The following is a 15,691-nucleotide window of genomic DNA, read 5'->3' as shown; positions in this document are numbered from 1 at the left end:
AGACATTTTCTGTCTCTGGTTGCAACATTTTTTAAGATATTCAAAGGCTTCTAAAACCAACCAAGTTTTGTTGTTACTCAATGGTCATGGCAGTCATAAAAGTTTTGAAGCTCTCCAGTTTGCAAAAGAAAACGGTATTATTATGTTTTGTTTTCCTGCTCACTGCTCTCATCACGTTCAATCCTTCAACGTAGGATTTTTTAGACCACTTACTACGGCCAAGAAATTCAATTATGGCTGCGACAGAATCCAGGTAAAACAGTTACCCAATTTAAAGTAGCCAGTATCTTTAATAGAGCATATTTAAAAAGTGCTCTTCCATCAAATGCAATAAATGCATTAAAAAGACAGGAATAGAACCGTTCAATCCAGACGTCTTCGAGGATTGGCAATTTTTGCCTTCTATAACAACAGATAGAGAAAATTATGAACAAAACCCACTACCAGGATGTTCTGACGAGAACTCACTACCGGAACATCGGAACCAAAATGTTTCTTCGATTGAAGGTTTATCAAAAATCACTGATCAGAAACCAACGTCATCGTCAGTTCTAAACATCTCGGTCGAAGATATTTGTCCTCCTCCTTTAGCTGGAGTATCTGAAGTAACCAAGAAAAGGGGTAGAAAACAGGGTAAAACAGGATATTTAAATTCAACGCCAGAAATCGATGATATAAAACAAAAAATTGCAGAAAAAGACAACAAGACGCAAGAAAAGTGAAAAGGCAAGTTCGTGTTTCAACTACAAACAGTTCTGAAGACGATTGTGAATCTTCTTTTGAAGAAGACGACTCGGACGATGCAACTTGCATTTACTGTAACGAACTATTTTCGCATTCACGATCTAAAGGAAAATGGATTCGTTGTCAAGTGTGTAAGAATTGGTGTCACAATAAATGTGCAGATGTAAATCCTGGACGTAAACAATTTGTGTGTGAATTGTGCATGTAACTTTTTCTTAAAAATACCTATTTGTAATATTATTTACCGTTTAGAATATCTTTTGGTTTAATAAAATAATTTGGTATTTACTTATTTTATTCAAAATGCAAGGGGTCCATCATGGGCGTATCAAAGGGTCCATCATGAGCGCATATATGCTCATGATGGACCCTTAACAGGATTTGAATAAACTATGAATAACTTTTGTATCTTAATTTTTATCAAAATTTGAAACATTTGCATATTATACAAATAACAAGACTTTAAATATGTGGTCATATTTAAAGCCTGCTAAGTAAATAATTAAAATTATTATGGAGCTTTTTCCTTAAGGGGTCTATCATAGGCACATTTCCCCTATTTACATTTATTTATATCATGTCAACACCAAGGCCATTAAATGTTAGTATAAGTGAACATAATAATGAGCATCAATCTTATAATATATAAAAAATAAAGAATTTGATAGATCTCAAATATGTATAGACGCATGGGAAAATGAACATAGGGTCCAATGGAATAATGCAAGTATAGTCCAGTAGCGCACCGAGAATTTGTCCCTTGGGGGGTTTTGGTTGGCCACCAAAATTTTTTTTATGAGGTTACCTCCATTTTGAATCCTTAAAATGTGTAAGTAGCAGTGTCGGAATAGGGTCCTGGGAGGGGGGGGGTTTAATCTCCCCAAAACCCCCCCCTCGGTGCGCCATTGGTATAGTCCTAAAAGAAACAGAAGGCAAAAAGAGAATAATCAAAAAAGCGGCTCTAATTATGCTAAATGAGACCGATTGTGTCGCAAATTTCTCTGCAGAATGCAGTAGGATCTGGTTACTCATATTAAAAGAGGAGGTTAATAAAAGGAAAATACCACTATTGGTAACATATCGATGTTATATTTATGTTTTTTAAATAGCAATCATATACAATCAAAGTTTGGTGTTTAACTAAATGTAAGACCAAATACTTACCATGTCTTGATAGTATTATGAGGATTTTTTCCTCATGATTTACTATGGAATCACTAACAGGTGAAGTTTACTGTCATCATTGCATGTGGTTGTCTTTTTAAAGATGAATCACATGTTATGTTGCAAATCCGTGAAATATACTATACTCTGAATTCCTTTTACAAGTAAAAGCTCTTAGAACTCTTGAAAAGCATGGAACTTTAATGAGTTTGAAAATTGTGATGTGTGATATCTTATTAAATCCTATACTTAATTTTTTAGAAACATAAAACTATATTAATGTACAGTCACTTGAATAATGTTAGAAACTGTATACATTTTTTATAAGCAGAAGAGTAAAAATGGTCATTACTCGACCATGAATACAGTAACCAATTCTAATAAGGCTACCTTTGTCTGGTTTCTTCACCTATGAACAAAATGTTGAATACAAAATATAATCCTAAAGAATCATATTCATTTTATAATATTCAAAATAATTACTTAACATTGTAACATCTTACTCATATTTTATTAATCTTTCGTTAAATACTTATTATAATCTTACATAAATTATCTGAACAAGTATTTTCTTAGTATTTATAACAATTTTATTATATTTACACTTAAATTGAGATAAAAATTTATATTTAAGTAAATATTTAACATAAAAATCTTCAATTACATTATACATAAAAAGGGAAAGGCCTATTGTAGGAAAAGCAAATTATGCTGTTTAATGTGGCATAGGTGGACTAAATAGTTTAAAGATATTCACATGTATGGGAGGGCCAATCTAATCTTTTATAAACAAATATTGAAACCTATATGGATAATACAAGTAGAAAACCTTTATGATCTTTTGGCCTTTTTGTTAAAATTGTCTCCCATTTAATCTTCCTTTTCAATTGTTATTTAAGTATGCTGTTACTTAATTATTTATGTTCTTCTAATATTTCTCGGCCTTTATCTCCTGATATAGTCTTGTTTGATCAGCTCCTTACGTTATGCTTATAGGATAGCTCCCTGCATAAATTTGTGCAACAGTGGTCAGTTTAGCAAGACCTCCAACTCATCTATAGGGGCGGTTCTCATGGCTACCGTGACACTCAAGCAAGTCTGTCTATGCCACTAAGCAGCCATATCGCTCAACATTCTTAGGTCTTGGTCTACCATGCCATAAGTCGAATGAATATCATGGCGCACAAGGCTTATTTTTTGACTTAAGTCTCCATTTTTCCTAAACAGTCATCTACATCTGCCATAAGCCATTGTAGCCTTCTGTGTAACATTTGTAATGTGTGGATTCCACATCAGCTTCTGGTGAAATATTACACCTAACTACTTCGTCTGACTTACAAATGGAATCTCCACTCCCCTGAGCACCGGTGGATATAATCCTTGTTGTGCCCTTTTTCCGGTGAATGTAACAATGACCTTGGAAGAAATTATACATATAACTAAATACAAACTATCGCTAGCAAGACATTTTATGGCGGTGTTATAGCTAAAGTATTGTCATATTCATCATATCCTATTCTACTTTGTTTATTGCCTCGTTCTACTACAGTTGTGGATTTTATCCCATCTCTTAGAATTTGCAACGTACTATAAATAAAACCCATACTGATAAGATTGATATAAATAACAACACATTTTATAAACTATTCCATTTTTTAAACTTACAAATATGTATATTATCAATTTATGGTATCATTCCATAAATTTCAAAATCAGGTTTTTAATTAATTTATGGCAGTTATAACTAAATAATAAATTAAGATAAGATAATTAATTACAACTGAAATATTTTCCCAGGATTAAAATTTAACAACCAAACAAATTAACAAATGTGCAAACTTAATATCCCAGACATTTTTTTTGTTAAATACAAAATACTGTTAAAAATATATTATTTGGAAATTTTTGTACAACTATTTATGTTCTTTTAGATTTAAACCGCCAAAGGCTAACTTGTAAGTCTACTTATCGCTAATGTTTTCTAACTTTTAATAATGAATTAGTAGTAACGTGATGAAATGATCAATGGTGATAAATAAAAATAAACAATTACAAAATGGCTTCGGGTGTCCGACGGAACAGACGAAAAGAGTCCACCATTAAAACGAGATAGACTTATACGCGGACCTGTATGTCAAAAGGTGACAGACAGAAAAGTTTCCAGGTTATGGAGTGAATACGACAGCGTCATCAGCAGAGTGAGACAAACAATAAAAAGAGAGATATACATCAGTTATTTCTCCCGTACAGAACAAAGATATATTACTAAAATCATCAACGGAAATATTATTAAACAGTTTAGTAGAACTTACCAGCTTTAGGAGCTCGAAATGCGTGTGTATCCAGCTGAAAATGTACAGAATAATCCTCTTTTTGTAACGATAATCACACTAAAACACAAGCCACTTAATCACAGCTGCACAAAACACTTTTTTCGAGTACGAAGGCTGTTTTTCGGCACTACGTGACACAAAAATCGGTCAGATAGAATAATATTATTGGCACTAAAATATAAATTCATTCCTCGCGCATACCGTTCACAAAGTCAACGGCAGGCACAAGGCACAACGACTACGGGAACGATTTAGTTTTGAAACGAACGTCTCCGATCATCAACGAAGTGCAAATAACATAGGGAATTCGAGATCTATGTTGCCACCTCCTCTCATTATGTACACAAGCAAGTTTCAATAAATTAAAAGTGAATATTAACGTGAAACAGATGTATGTACATTAATATGTACAAAGTGTGAAAATAATTTTAATTGAATGTTTAAATTAAAATTTTAACTGATATTAAAAATGTAGAAAAGATTAGGCACAAACAACGATATATCATTTAGATGAACTGAAACATTGCTGAATTCTCGGCAATTACATGGGTGAATCCGAATGATAGAACTTCCTAAAAAAAATAGATACTTATGCATTGATTGCTTCTTACAGTTCTCATCTTATTCTATCATCAGTATCTTTCCCTGGGTTTGTTATTGTTTTAATCACAATTAAGTTCAATTCCAACTTATTTTTGTTATTATAATATGGTTATTTTATTCCTATTGTTCGCTTTTAGGCCAGTTTCATCAATATAATATGAATCATTCTGTTAATTTTCTACTGAAGTTCTTTTACTATTTTTCACAAGAGATTTGACTGTTTTAACCGGTCTTACGTGTGATTTTAGAATGATAGTGTCTAGGAGGACTACTGATATGTTGTAATGCATAAGTTTATTTATTTCGTTACCGAATCGTACACAGAAAACAAATTTTATAGCATAAAATATTCAAATATCTGAAATCATAGGAACTGAAAATTAGTCGATAGGAAGAAAGCGTGTAAAATGCTCGGCAACACTGTGTAGTTGAACAATACGAAATTAATGCTGGACGACTAAATACTACATCACACGTCATAACAACAGAATCGTGTTAATAATTTTAAAAATTTACCCCAAAGGAAGATCTTTCTTTGAAGTGAAATATAATTTCCTCTAAATCACTTTAATTATACATTTCAAAGAACTATTAGAAATTGGCCTTTGTTTTCGATATGAACTCTACCTGGGTCTGTACTAGGTAAATAGGTACATTTAGTAAGTTGGTGTGTAAATGTCGACTTTCTTAGTAGGAATATCGTAGATTAAGGATATTTACCTGGTAATAATGCCAAAAGGTACTAAAAACGGATTCTTTATTATTAATAGAAAAACGAAAGAAATGTATTTAATAAATTTTGAAGGCAGTAAAAGAAAAAGATGTGAAATATATTTACATGCTGCAAGAAAATGAACCGTCTGAAAATATTGCTAGTACAATTGTTATTTCAATATTATTTAATATGGGATCAAACCAATTTGATTGTAATTTTTTGTTTTGAAGTTTTGATTTTCAATTCGGAAATCGTTTAAAAAAAATTTCAATAAAAATTGTTAGACTTGACCCGTAAATGTTTATAACATGGCGATGGGTGATGACCAGTGAAGGTTTCTAGGTCCAGATAAAATTCCAAACAAACTGTTAATGTATGGTGGAAATATACTCACTGAACAACTAAGAATCCTCAAAAAAACTTCAGATCTGGAAGATCCTGTAATGATGAGGGCTTTGTCATAAGGCAAATCATGAAAAATGATTGGAATATATCGTCTCAGCCACCTATTGCTTTACATATCTACAAAAGGCATTTGACCGTGTAGAATTTAACTACGAAACACACCTACTACCTAAGACGTGTCTGTTTACTCTAAAGTATTTGTGTAATTGTTGATGTTGATTTGTATTTATAAGTAAACCTCTGCAGAATTACTAAAATTAATCATATGAAAAACAAATCGGAGTGGTACAAACCAATGACAGTTTTAGTGTTCGGGATATATAATCCCAATGGTTGTTTTCGGTAGGACTAATCATTCCAATGGTTATTTTCACCATGGAGCGACGTCAACCGCTGACTCAAGATATAGAAAAGGTCGCCAACAATTTTAATTCTGATTCAGAATTAGATGATGTTGAATATCAATAGTGATAATTCTGAAGATCCAAACTAAACAGATAGTGAAGTTTCCATTGATCGATATCCTTCTGGCAGCAATTTTGAAGAATCAGATTTCAAAATCATTGAATCTGAAGATGAGATAAATAATCAAGAAACTTTAGAACGTAAGGAAAACAATGAAGAAATGATACAGTGATTGAAAATAGTAATGAAAAGCCAGACAATAAAGGTGAACATGTAGAACAAAGTACCAAAAACAGAGGGAAAATGGATGAAAAAATATTTTGGTATAATCTTCCAAACCATTTTAAACCCAGATTTCCAACCGTTCCTCTTAAGTCTTCAAGAAGATATTTTCGCAAAGTTTGATGTTCTTTATTGTGGATTGTACCAACGAGAGAATTGACCTCTACAGAAGAGGGAAGACAATACGAAGAGGAACACAATGCACAGAAGAATTTAACGTATGGTCCTAAAGTTTTGGGAAAAATTTCACCTGGTCTGATTGAGAAGCAAAATGCATTTAACAAAGAAGGCCATGGAGTTGAATTGTCATCAGTTATTGACATTTAATAAACAAAGCAGAATATTTTGGTTTGTGTTCTGCAAAATGTCTTATAAAATTGATATTCGTCGAGGTGTTTATAATATGGTTGGGCGAATGTCGAAACGAGATATTGTTAATATTTATCGAGATCAAAACATAAGCAAATCGACAATTTATTGCACAATCAGAGAATGTGAAGAAGGGATACCATGTGTTAACTTGCGTAAAAGTGGCCGACCACGGATTTTGAACCATATAAGAGAGGCAAGACTGATTGAAGCAGCTAAGAACAAAATTGGGGTCTCACAGCGAAAACTGGCCAGAAGATTTCATGTTGGAAAGACTACAGTATACAGGACCCTATCGAGTAACAATATTATCTACCGGAAAAGAAGGAAAGCTCCAAAATACACAGAGGATCAATTAGAGAGAATTTCGAGATGTTGCCGCGCGTTAAGGTGAGTGCATTTCGTTAACAAGTTGATCGTGATGGACGATGAAAAATATTTTACTTTGTCCAACTCTGAGATGAAGGGTAACGATGGGTTTTACACGAACGATTACGAAAATGTACCTGATGAAATAAAATTCAAAAGTAAGATAAAATTTGAAGACAAAATTTTGGTATGGTGTGCAATTTCTGAGGCTGGCTTTATCTCACAGCCCTACATTGGTGTTGTTCGAGGCGAAGCCTTAAACGCAAATATTTATATTCAAAGATGTCTCTCTAAATTGCTTCAGTTTGTGAACACACATCATGCAAATGATCAAATAGTCTTTTTTTGGCCAGATCTTGCTTCATGTCATTACGCGAGGATCACAAGGGACTGGTACGAAACTAACAACATTACCTTTATACCGAAAGCAGACAATCCCCCCAACCTACCTCAGGCTCGTCCAATTGAAGAGTTCTGGGCAATATTAAGTCGGAAAGTCTATAATAACGGACGGGAAGCACAAAATCAGGAACAGTTAAGACGCCGCATATATACAAAAATTAGAGAAATTGACGCCGAGGTCGTCCAAAGGATGATGCAACGTGTCAGGGGAATTATTAGGCAAATCGAAAATAATGGTCCCTTGTCTGTCATTTGAATTTTGATTTATAATGAGGATAGTTAAGTTAAATTGTTGAATAATTTAATAAAAATATAAGATTATTATGGTCAGAGTTGTATGCTTTTGAAATTTTTCCCAAAACTTTAGGACCATACGTTATGATCGTAATGAATAACATTTATTATGTGTATTAACCTTTCTGATTACTGGTCTTCAAGATCTTCTATGGGTAACCAATTTATATAACACAACATTTTAATGAATAGATGTTTGGTGCTTCTTTCTAGCTAAATTGTACATTAATCACCCGAAAAAGCCAGAAAATGCTTCAAAAACCTACTATACTGATGAATTTGTTTCTTGCTTGGAGTACACTTTTTTGCCACTTGCCACACAGATTCCTTAACCACTGTAAAACATAAAGAGCTTGATGGTACAGAAGTAGACGTCTCTTGTCCAGAAGCTATAGCTTTTACAACTGCTGTATTGGTGGAGTTGACTTGGGTGACCAAATTTCTGGATTGTATGATTTAAATAGAAAATTGCTCAAATGGTGGAAAAAAGTCTTTTTTTTAGACTCACACTGGTAGCGGCTGTCAATAGTTGGATTATTTACAACCAACTGAATCGCAAGACAATTCCATTCAAGCGTTTTTTACTGACAGTAGGTGAAGATTTAGTAACCGAAGGAAGAAGCTCTACCAAAGTTCATGTTCGAAAAAGATCTGTAGGAAGACCTTCAAAAAGAACGAAGAATGTGATAAATGTGGGGGATCATTTACCAATTATAGAAAAATCTTATCGTCGTTGTACGGTGTGTTCTGCCAAAAAAAAAGATACACGAACGCAAAATGATATGTCAAATGTGTCGGGTACCCTTAGATAAAGAACGAAAATTATTTTTAGGGTAAAAATATTTTTAGTGTCACAAAATTTTAATTGTTTATAGTAAAGATGATATATTTCGGGTATGACATTTGACTTACAAAGGCTGTTTAAATCTTTATATTTGTCTTTCGATATGGCGAGAGAATTAGAATAAACGGGAGGTATATCTGTCATGGTAATACTATCATTCTTATATTTTATTGACTTTCTAGCTGAAGAACGTTGAGTTACAGACGTTTGTTCTAAATTAACGTAATAATTATTTTCGGAAAGAACGTCATAATTTACGTGAAATATTTTCGTATTTTCATTGCGTATCAAAATGGTGTCCTTAAATAGTTTAGAATTTGCTTTTAATTTATTTAAGTTATGGAATATGGCTTGTCTTATGCTTTGGCCTGGAACATATACGACTTGATGTTTTTTCAGTTTTTCTATCATTCAGAAAACACATGTGTAATGTTAATGTTAAACTTTTTCACAGCATAGGAGTACATAGGAAAAACTATTCTCTTTTTTGTTTTGTGCACCGGAACTATCAGAAAACAAGTCTTTAAATCCCATTTTTACTTTCATTTCAATAAATAAAAATACAGCACTACTAATTTCGTTAGCACCTTTCCGGCCAACAGTTTCATTCCAGACATAGCAGTGTACTTCATTATCTCCCAAATCAAAGACTGTATGTTGCAGTAGTATGCTGCAGAAGCTTCTGACATTGAAGTGGATAAGATTACTGAGTTACTACATTGAGCAAGCGACTTAATTTGCGTTTTGATCAGGTGCGTTTCTCGCACCACAATTTTAGAAGCGATATGAGGAGTATATTAAGCTGTAATCTTTCCCTTTGTTTAATCGAAGCTATTTTATAAATACCACATGTTGCGCATAGATCTTTCTTGAGTTTAAAAAAATCTATATTAAATTCATAGTAGAATCTTCTCATTGCGCCTTCTCCTTTGGAAGGTTGGCGATCCAAATGGCAATTGTAGTTTTGTAAGCTGCTGCGCGAAAGATTTCTGCAGATGAGCGGTCGAACCATCTCCTCAGGTCTTTCAGCCACGAGTTCTGGCGTCTTCCTTCTGATCTTTTGCCCTTTACTTTTCCTTCCAGTATAACTTGAAGTAATTCGTATCTTTTGCCTCTCAACACATGACCCAAGTATTGCATTTCCCTCTCTTTGATTATTCTTAGTAATTCTTTTTGTTTACACATGCGACGAAGTACCTCAACATTAGTAACTCTTTGTACCCATGGAATTCTCAACATTCGTCTGTATATATACATGTCAAAGGCATCTATTCTTTTTTCTATTTCAGAGTCCATTGTCCAACTTTCACAGCCATACAGTAAGACAGAAAAAACTAACATCTGATCATTCGGATTCTAAGCTGCAGACTAAGGTCTGATCTTGTAAAAAATGTTGTCATGCTCATGAATGCTTTCCTTGCTTGTTCGATTCTTGATAGGATACTTTTTTTGGATTACACTGACTATTGATATTTGCTCCCAAATTTTATATAGTAGAATACTTCTCGATATTGTCTCTTGGTGTCTTGTATCTCTGATGCCTATTCATTATCACGTAAACACTCTTTATAAAGTTAACATAATTTGGGAAACGTTAAAGATCGGCGCTTTGAAGTAACAAGTGTTGCAACTATTGCTTGTTTTAAGGCAGTCTCTCAACACAGTTATTTACAAACTGTACTTGATGATCTTTTGTTGATTTGTTGATCTCGTTGATTCGTGAATGCCGATTCTATTTGTTTTCCTTTTATTCAAGTTGCGTGTCCATGTACCAGAACTACATTTTCCTGGCATATCTCGTTTCTTTTTCTTATAAGAATTTTGTTCTATATTATTAGCGCTATATTTGATTTGTATATTTAGGTTTGTTTTTGGTTCAACCTCATCTATTTCTTGTAGATCTTTTCTTTTGGTCCATCCGAATAGCTACTTCCTGCAACAAAACTATTTGTATATCTACCTGAAGACCACCGAATAACAATAGAAACAAAAATTAACAATTCGTAACAAGAGGAAATTGTGGTCGTCTATTAAAAAGAAAATAGTAAATAACAATGGGTATTCTAAAAACTGACATCCCACCTTCAGAACTGGAAGATACATATTCGGACACATCTGCAGAAAAAGGTCTTTATGATCACTAGACTCTACATCACTGCCATTCGGGTATAGAAATTTGCTACAACCAGGCCGTAAGTTTCTTTTAAATTCGATTAAATCATTGCCCTGTTGAATAAGTATTTCATTGGATGATACATATGATGTACTTGCACATAAAGGGTTTCTGTGACATCAAAATCTTTTGCAACAATGTCTAAGATTTCCATCTCGCCAGAAAATAAATTTTTGTTCCATATCTATATTAATATATAAAATACTTATTTTTACTTACAAAAGTAAGTATGGTTATGATCATTACTTTGAGTGTCTATTTCACTATTTTTAAAGGGTTAAGGTACTCTATCACATTCTTTCTCAAGGGTAAAGCATCTAAATGAACGTTTCTTTTATTATTTCTATATTTTCCTCCTAACCAGTTACATAATTCCTATAATTTCGTTTGTTTCTATATTATTCGGTGTAATACAATTGTTTCGTTTATTAAATTGATTCTGGTTATTCTGTAAGATACTACATCGATACCCATTTACAATGTTATCGGTGTATTTGAGTAAATCGGGAGAATTTGGTCCACTCTGTATATATATACCCTTTTCTTCCTTTATAACATTATAATTACCGCTATAGATGTATTTTTCAGTCGTAAAGTCATAAGTATGTCTCAAGGAAAAATAAATTACAAAAATGGTTTAAACCCACATATTCTCAATCTTTCCTTTCGTTTTCTTTTTTTGTACAAACGCATGTATTTCGCCACCGAACGAAGTTCAGTTTACACGCCAAACTCGTATTTTATTCAAAAGAAACCGGCAAATAACAGATATGTTGTATTACAACGAGGATACAGCTCTAAGGAGATGAAAAGACTTTTTTAAAGTCAGTCTGCTCTCTCGCTGGAATGAAAGCCTTTCCGTTGGAACAACAACCGAGTCGGCTGTTGTTCCGACGGAATTTTCGTGTACGGTCAATTCCTATACAGAGCGTAGTTGCCTTGTCTCGGTGAATAACCTCCCAGTAGATACTTTTAGGTCGAGCACATCGAGACGGAGTTGCCAGGTAGGAGATAATATCCTTGAGAGCTGAAACTAACGGCATATTGTGCGGTATTGCCAGCGTGTGAAATAATTTTTACGTTTTGAGAAATAATGTGATGTTACGTTGCCGTTCTGTAAATTTTATAACCGAAATGCGGAAAAAAAAAACATTGCAGATTAAATTGTATGTTAAAAACTTAGAGCCTGTTCTAGATACATTTTAAATAATGTCGGGGAGAGACAGCAGCCCTGCTTAAGGCCTTTATTCATTTGGAATCCACTTGCCAGATTATTTGCAGCGTTTACCTTTAAGTTAGCTTAGCGTACAGTTCCTTCGTCGCATTTATTAAATTCATGCTTATGTTTGTTTTCTGTAACGCTTCCCATAATTTATAATGTGGTACGCTATCATAAGCCTTTCGTAGGTCTACATAGAATAAATATACTTCTTGATTAACGGCTATTTTCTTTTCAATAATCTGTGTAATGCAAAACAAATGGTCAACAGTAGATCTACCTACCCTAAATCCTGCCTGTTCCTCAGCCTCTAAGTCTTTATATTCGCTTTCTATTCTGTTTTTAATTACTTTTCCGTATATTCTACTGACCGAGTTTGTCACGGCAATGCCTCTGTAATTATCACATTCATCCCTTCTGCCTTTTTTGTGTATAGTGGATATGAATGATGTCTTCCACTCCTCTGGGGTTGTCATTCCATTAATGCAGTTTTGGAACAGTTTGGCTAAACTTGTATATAGTTTGGTTGTACCGTGTTTAATTAACTCTGCAGGGATGTTACCTGGACCCGCTGCTTTGTTATTTTTTAGAGATCTACATACATCTTCCACTTCTTTCGTTGTTATTCGTATGGGCGAAGGTAAAATATTTTGTGTTTTGTTGCTGTCTTTAAATTGTGGTCTATCTTCCCTTAGAAGTTCCTCAAAATATTGGTCCTTGTCATCCATTTTTATTGTTGACACTATGTCTCTCTTTGTATCTTGTCGTAAAGATTTTAGGACTCTCCAACTTTATTGAATATTATTTTATCCGTTATATTCTTTGTATTTAAGAATTTTTAATATTGGTCTCTTTTCTTCTTTATTTCTTGTTCTATTTCTTCGTCAAACCAATATGGTTTTCTTTGATTCTGTATTTGGTATCCAATGGCTTCTGTTGCTGCCTCTTGGAGACACCTTTTTATGTGAGTGTAATGTTCTTCATTATTAGTAAATTGTTTATTTTCCAACTTTTGATTTAATCTATTTCTGTATAATTCTCTCACACTTTCTTGTTCTAAGCTGATTAGGATATACCTCTTCTGTATTACTTTCTCCCTTTCGTTTCCTCCTGTTTCTTCTTTAGGTTTATTTACTCCAAATGTGATCTTAGCTTTTAATAAGTGATGATCGCTTCCACAGGTAGCTCCTCTCAATACTCTTACATCTTGTACAATCATATTTGTCTTTTGTCGTATGATTGTGTAGTCTATGATTGATTTTAACCCTCTCGTATTTTGCGTCCATGTGTATTTGTGTGTCATTTTAATTAGCTAGAAATAATGTCTCATAAAATTGTTTGTAGGTTTGTTAGTTTACGAGATACAGCGCGAAAAGCCTTTCACTTTTTCCAAGATGGTGGCCGGGGAACAAGGGTGGCGACCCCAGAAACTATGACGTAAGCTTATACTTACCCTCCAACACATTAAAAAAATTCAATTGCGTCAGACGTATTTGGACATCTGAATTATTTATATTTACCTTTACTGTCAAATTGGCAATGTCATTAATTTATTTTATTACCGTGTTTCGATGTATAAACGAATCTAATACTTAAACTTTACAAATGTCATTTTACTTAATTTTTTAGTAAAAATTAATAGTTAAACCGTAGAAATGTTCGCGTCTGCGGGTTTTCTTGTAAAGCTGCACGCTCTTGCAGACCAACATCTAGAACCAGTTGCTGTATACAAACCAAAGACACCTGCCGCCTCCAAAATAACGGATCTAACATGGTGCCACGATAATACTTATATAGCTCTGCTTCAGGACGACACTTTCCCACAAATTATCTCCACCAAAGATCGCACAAATATCGAATTAGTTCACACAATACAAGCTTTACAAAAAGTAAGTGCAATCCGGTTTAAACAGAACACAAAACGAACGATGTGTCTTGGTAATGTTGAAGGTGAAGCTATTTTGTACGACACCAAGAACAGAAGCATATTAAAGAAATTGGGTGAACTTGACTCCTCAATTCGAACTGTGGACTTTAACAGTATAGATGAGCAGTTGGCTATATCAACCGATAAGTCCCTTAATATATTTACAGATCGTGATTCTGAAAATAACTTTGTGAAAATATCAAATTATTCGCAGAAATGTTCTTATGTGAAGTTTCATCCGAATTTACCGAACATATTAGGTCTTGCTTTTGACAATGGTACTGTAACCTTAAAAGACATCGAAACTGGTGAGAATATGATAAGCCTTGAGAAGCATAGCGCCCCAATAACAGGAATACATTTTACAACGAATCAGAAAACAATTATTACAACAGGTTTGGACAAAAAAATTTGTATATATGATTACGTAAGTGGCGAATGCGTATTTTGTATGAATATACACCAATCTGTAACGTCTAGTGATATAAGTTTAGATGATATATGTATAGCAGCAGGATTAGATGATGGTTGTATCTCTTTATATGATATTAGAGATCCTCTAAAACCATTTATGTATACAAACGCCCATAATTGTCCTGTCAATAAAGTATCATTCGAAAAGTCTCCAGTGTTTATTGAACATCTGCGTGAAAAACACTCTGAAACTACTTTAATGGACAGCGATTTTGGGGATCAGTCATACGCGGGTCAGGACCTATATGAAGTAGAAAACGACCCCGAAGAGAAGTTCAAACAAGATATAATGAAACTGATTAAAACTAACATGGATAATTTGGAGGCTCAATTAAACGAACATTGTACCAAATTTCAAAACTTTATAATGAGTGAGTTCGATTCTATTCAAAGTGCTATGAACCGTTGGGATGTTTTTAATATGGGTGACAGTACAGAGATTGTGCAAGCTTTGAATTCAGTTGGATCTAAAAGTGTTAAAACGGCTTTTAGTAAAAAATCTAATGGTAACAGCTAATCATAGGGTCGTATTTTGGAAAGGTACTGGACATTAAAATAAAATTTAAATTGTATATGTAATTTTAGAATAAACGTAAAAACTCTACTGTATAATTTTCACATTCAAATTCTTTACTTTTGTGCCGATTTGGCGTAGATTTTAGGGTCATATATAGGCTATATATATTTAGAACATTTATGAAATGCAAGCAGCATAATTTGCATATTGTTACGTTTTTTTGTGGATTCAGGGATTAAGTGAAGTACACGTCGTTAACACATTCGTTGCCGCCAACGCACCTCGCGCGTTGTCGGAAATTTCCGCCATGTGCTACCAACGCGCCTGGTGCGTTTTCGAGAGTCTTATGTTTATTGGTCCTAATCACAGACCAGGTGATCTGTGGTCATAATAGTAGCCGGCTTGGTAACTATTATGGTCTTGTTTCTATATTTTCTTATATAGTAACATTT

At 33.6% G+C, this 15,691-nt stretch overlaps 2 protein-coding genes across 5 annotated transcripts in view; one reads left to right on the top strand and one right to left on the bottom strand.

Annotated features, from left to right (window-relative positions):
- Nucleotides 1-4,498, bottom strand: part of sbb (scribbler) — a 297,475-nt gene extending 292,977 nt beyond the window's left edge. For all 4 annotated transcript variants that reach the window (XM_072539798.1, XM_072539797.1, XM_072539801.1 and 1 more), the window contains exon 1: nt 4,221-4,498. The gene's annotated coding sequence lies outside the window, so the exon portion shown is untranslated. The remainder of the gene's footprint in view (nt 1-4,220) is intronic.
- A 9,478-nt stretch (nt 4,499-13,976) lies between these two features.
- On the top strand, nt 13,977-15,239 carry LOC140448717 (protein NEDD1-like). The gene has a single exon (XM_072541830.1). The coding sequence runs from the start codon at nt 13,977-13,979 to the stop codon at nt 15,237-15,239; it is 1,263 nt and encodes a 420-aa protein (XP_072397931.1).
- The last annotated feature ends 452 nt before the right edge of the window (nt 15,240-15,691 follow it).

The sequence above is a fragment of the Diabrotica undecimpunctata genome, chromosome 8 (assembly GCF_040954645.1).
Source record: "Diabrotica undecimpunctata isolate CICGRU chromosome 8, icDiaUnde3, whole genome shotgun sequence".
In the NCBI taxonomy this organism is placed as follows: Eukaryota; Metazoa; Arthropoda; class Insecta; order Coleoptera; family Chrysomelidae; genus Diabrotica; species Diabrotica undecimpunctata.
Note: the sequence above shows the minus strand (reverse complement) of the source record. Positions and strands in the feature narration are given on the sequence as shown.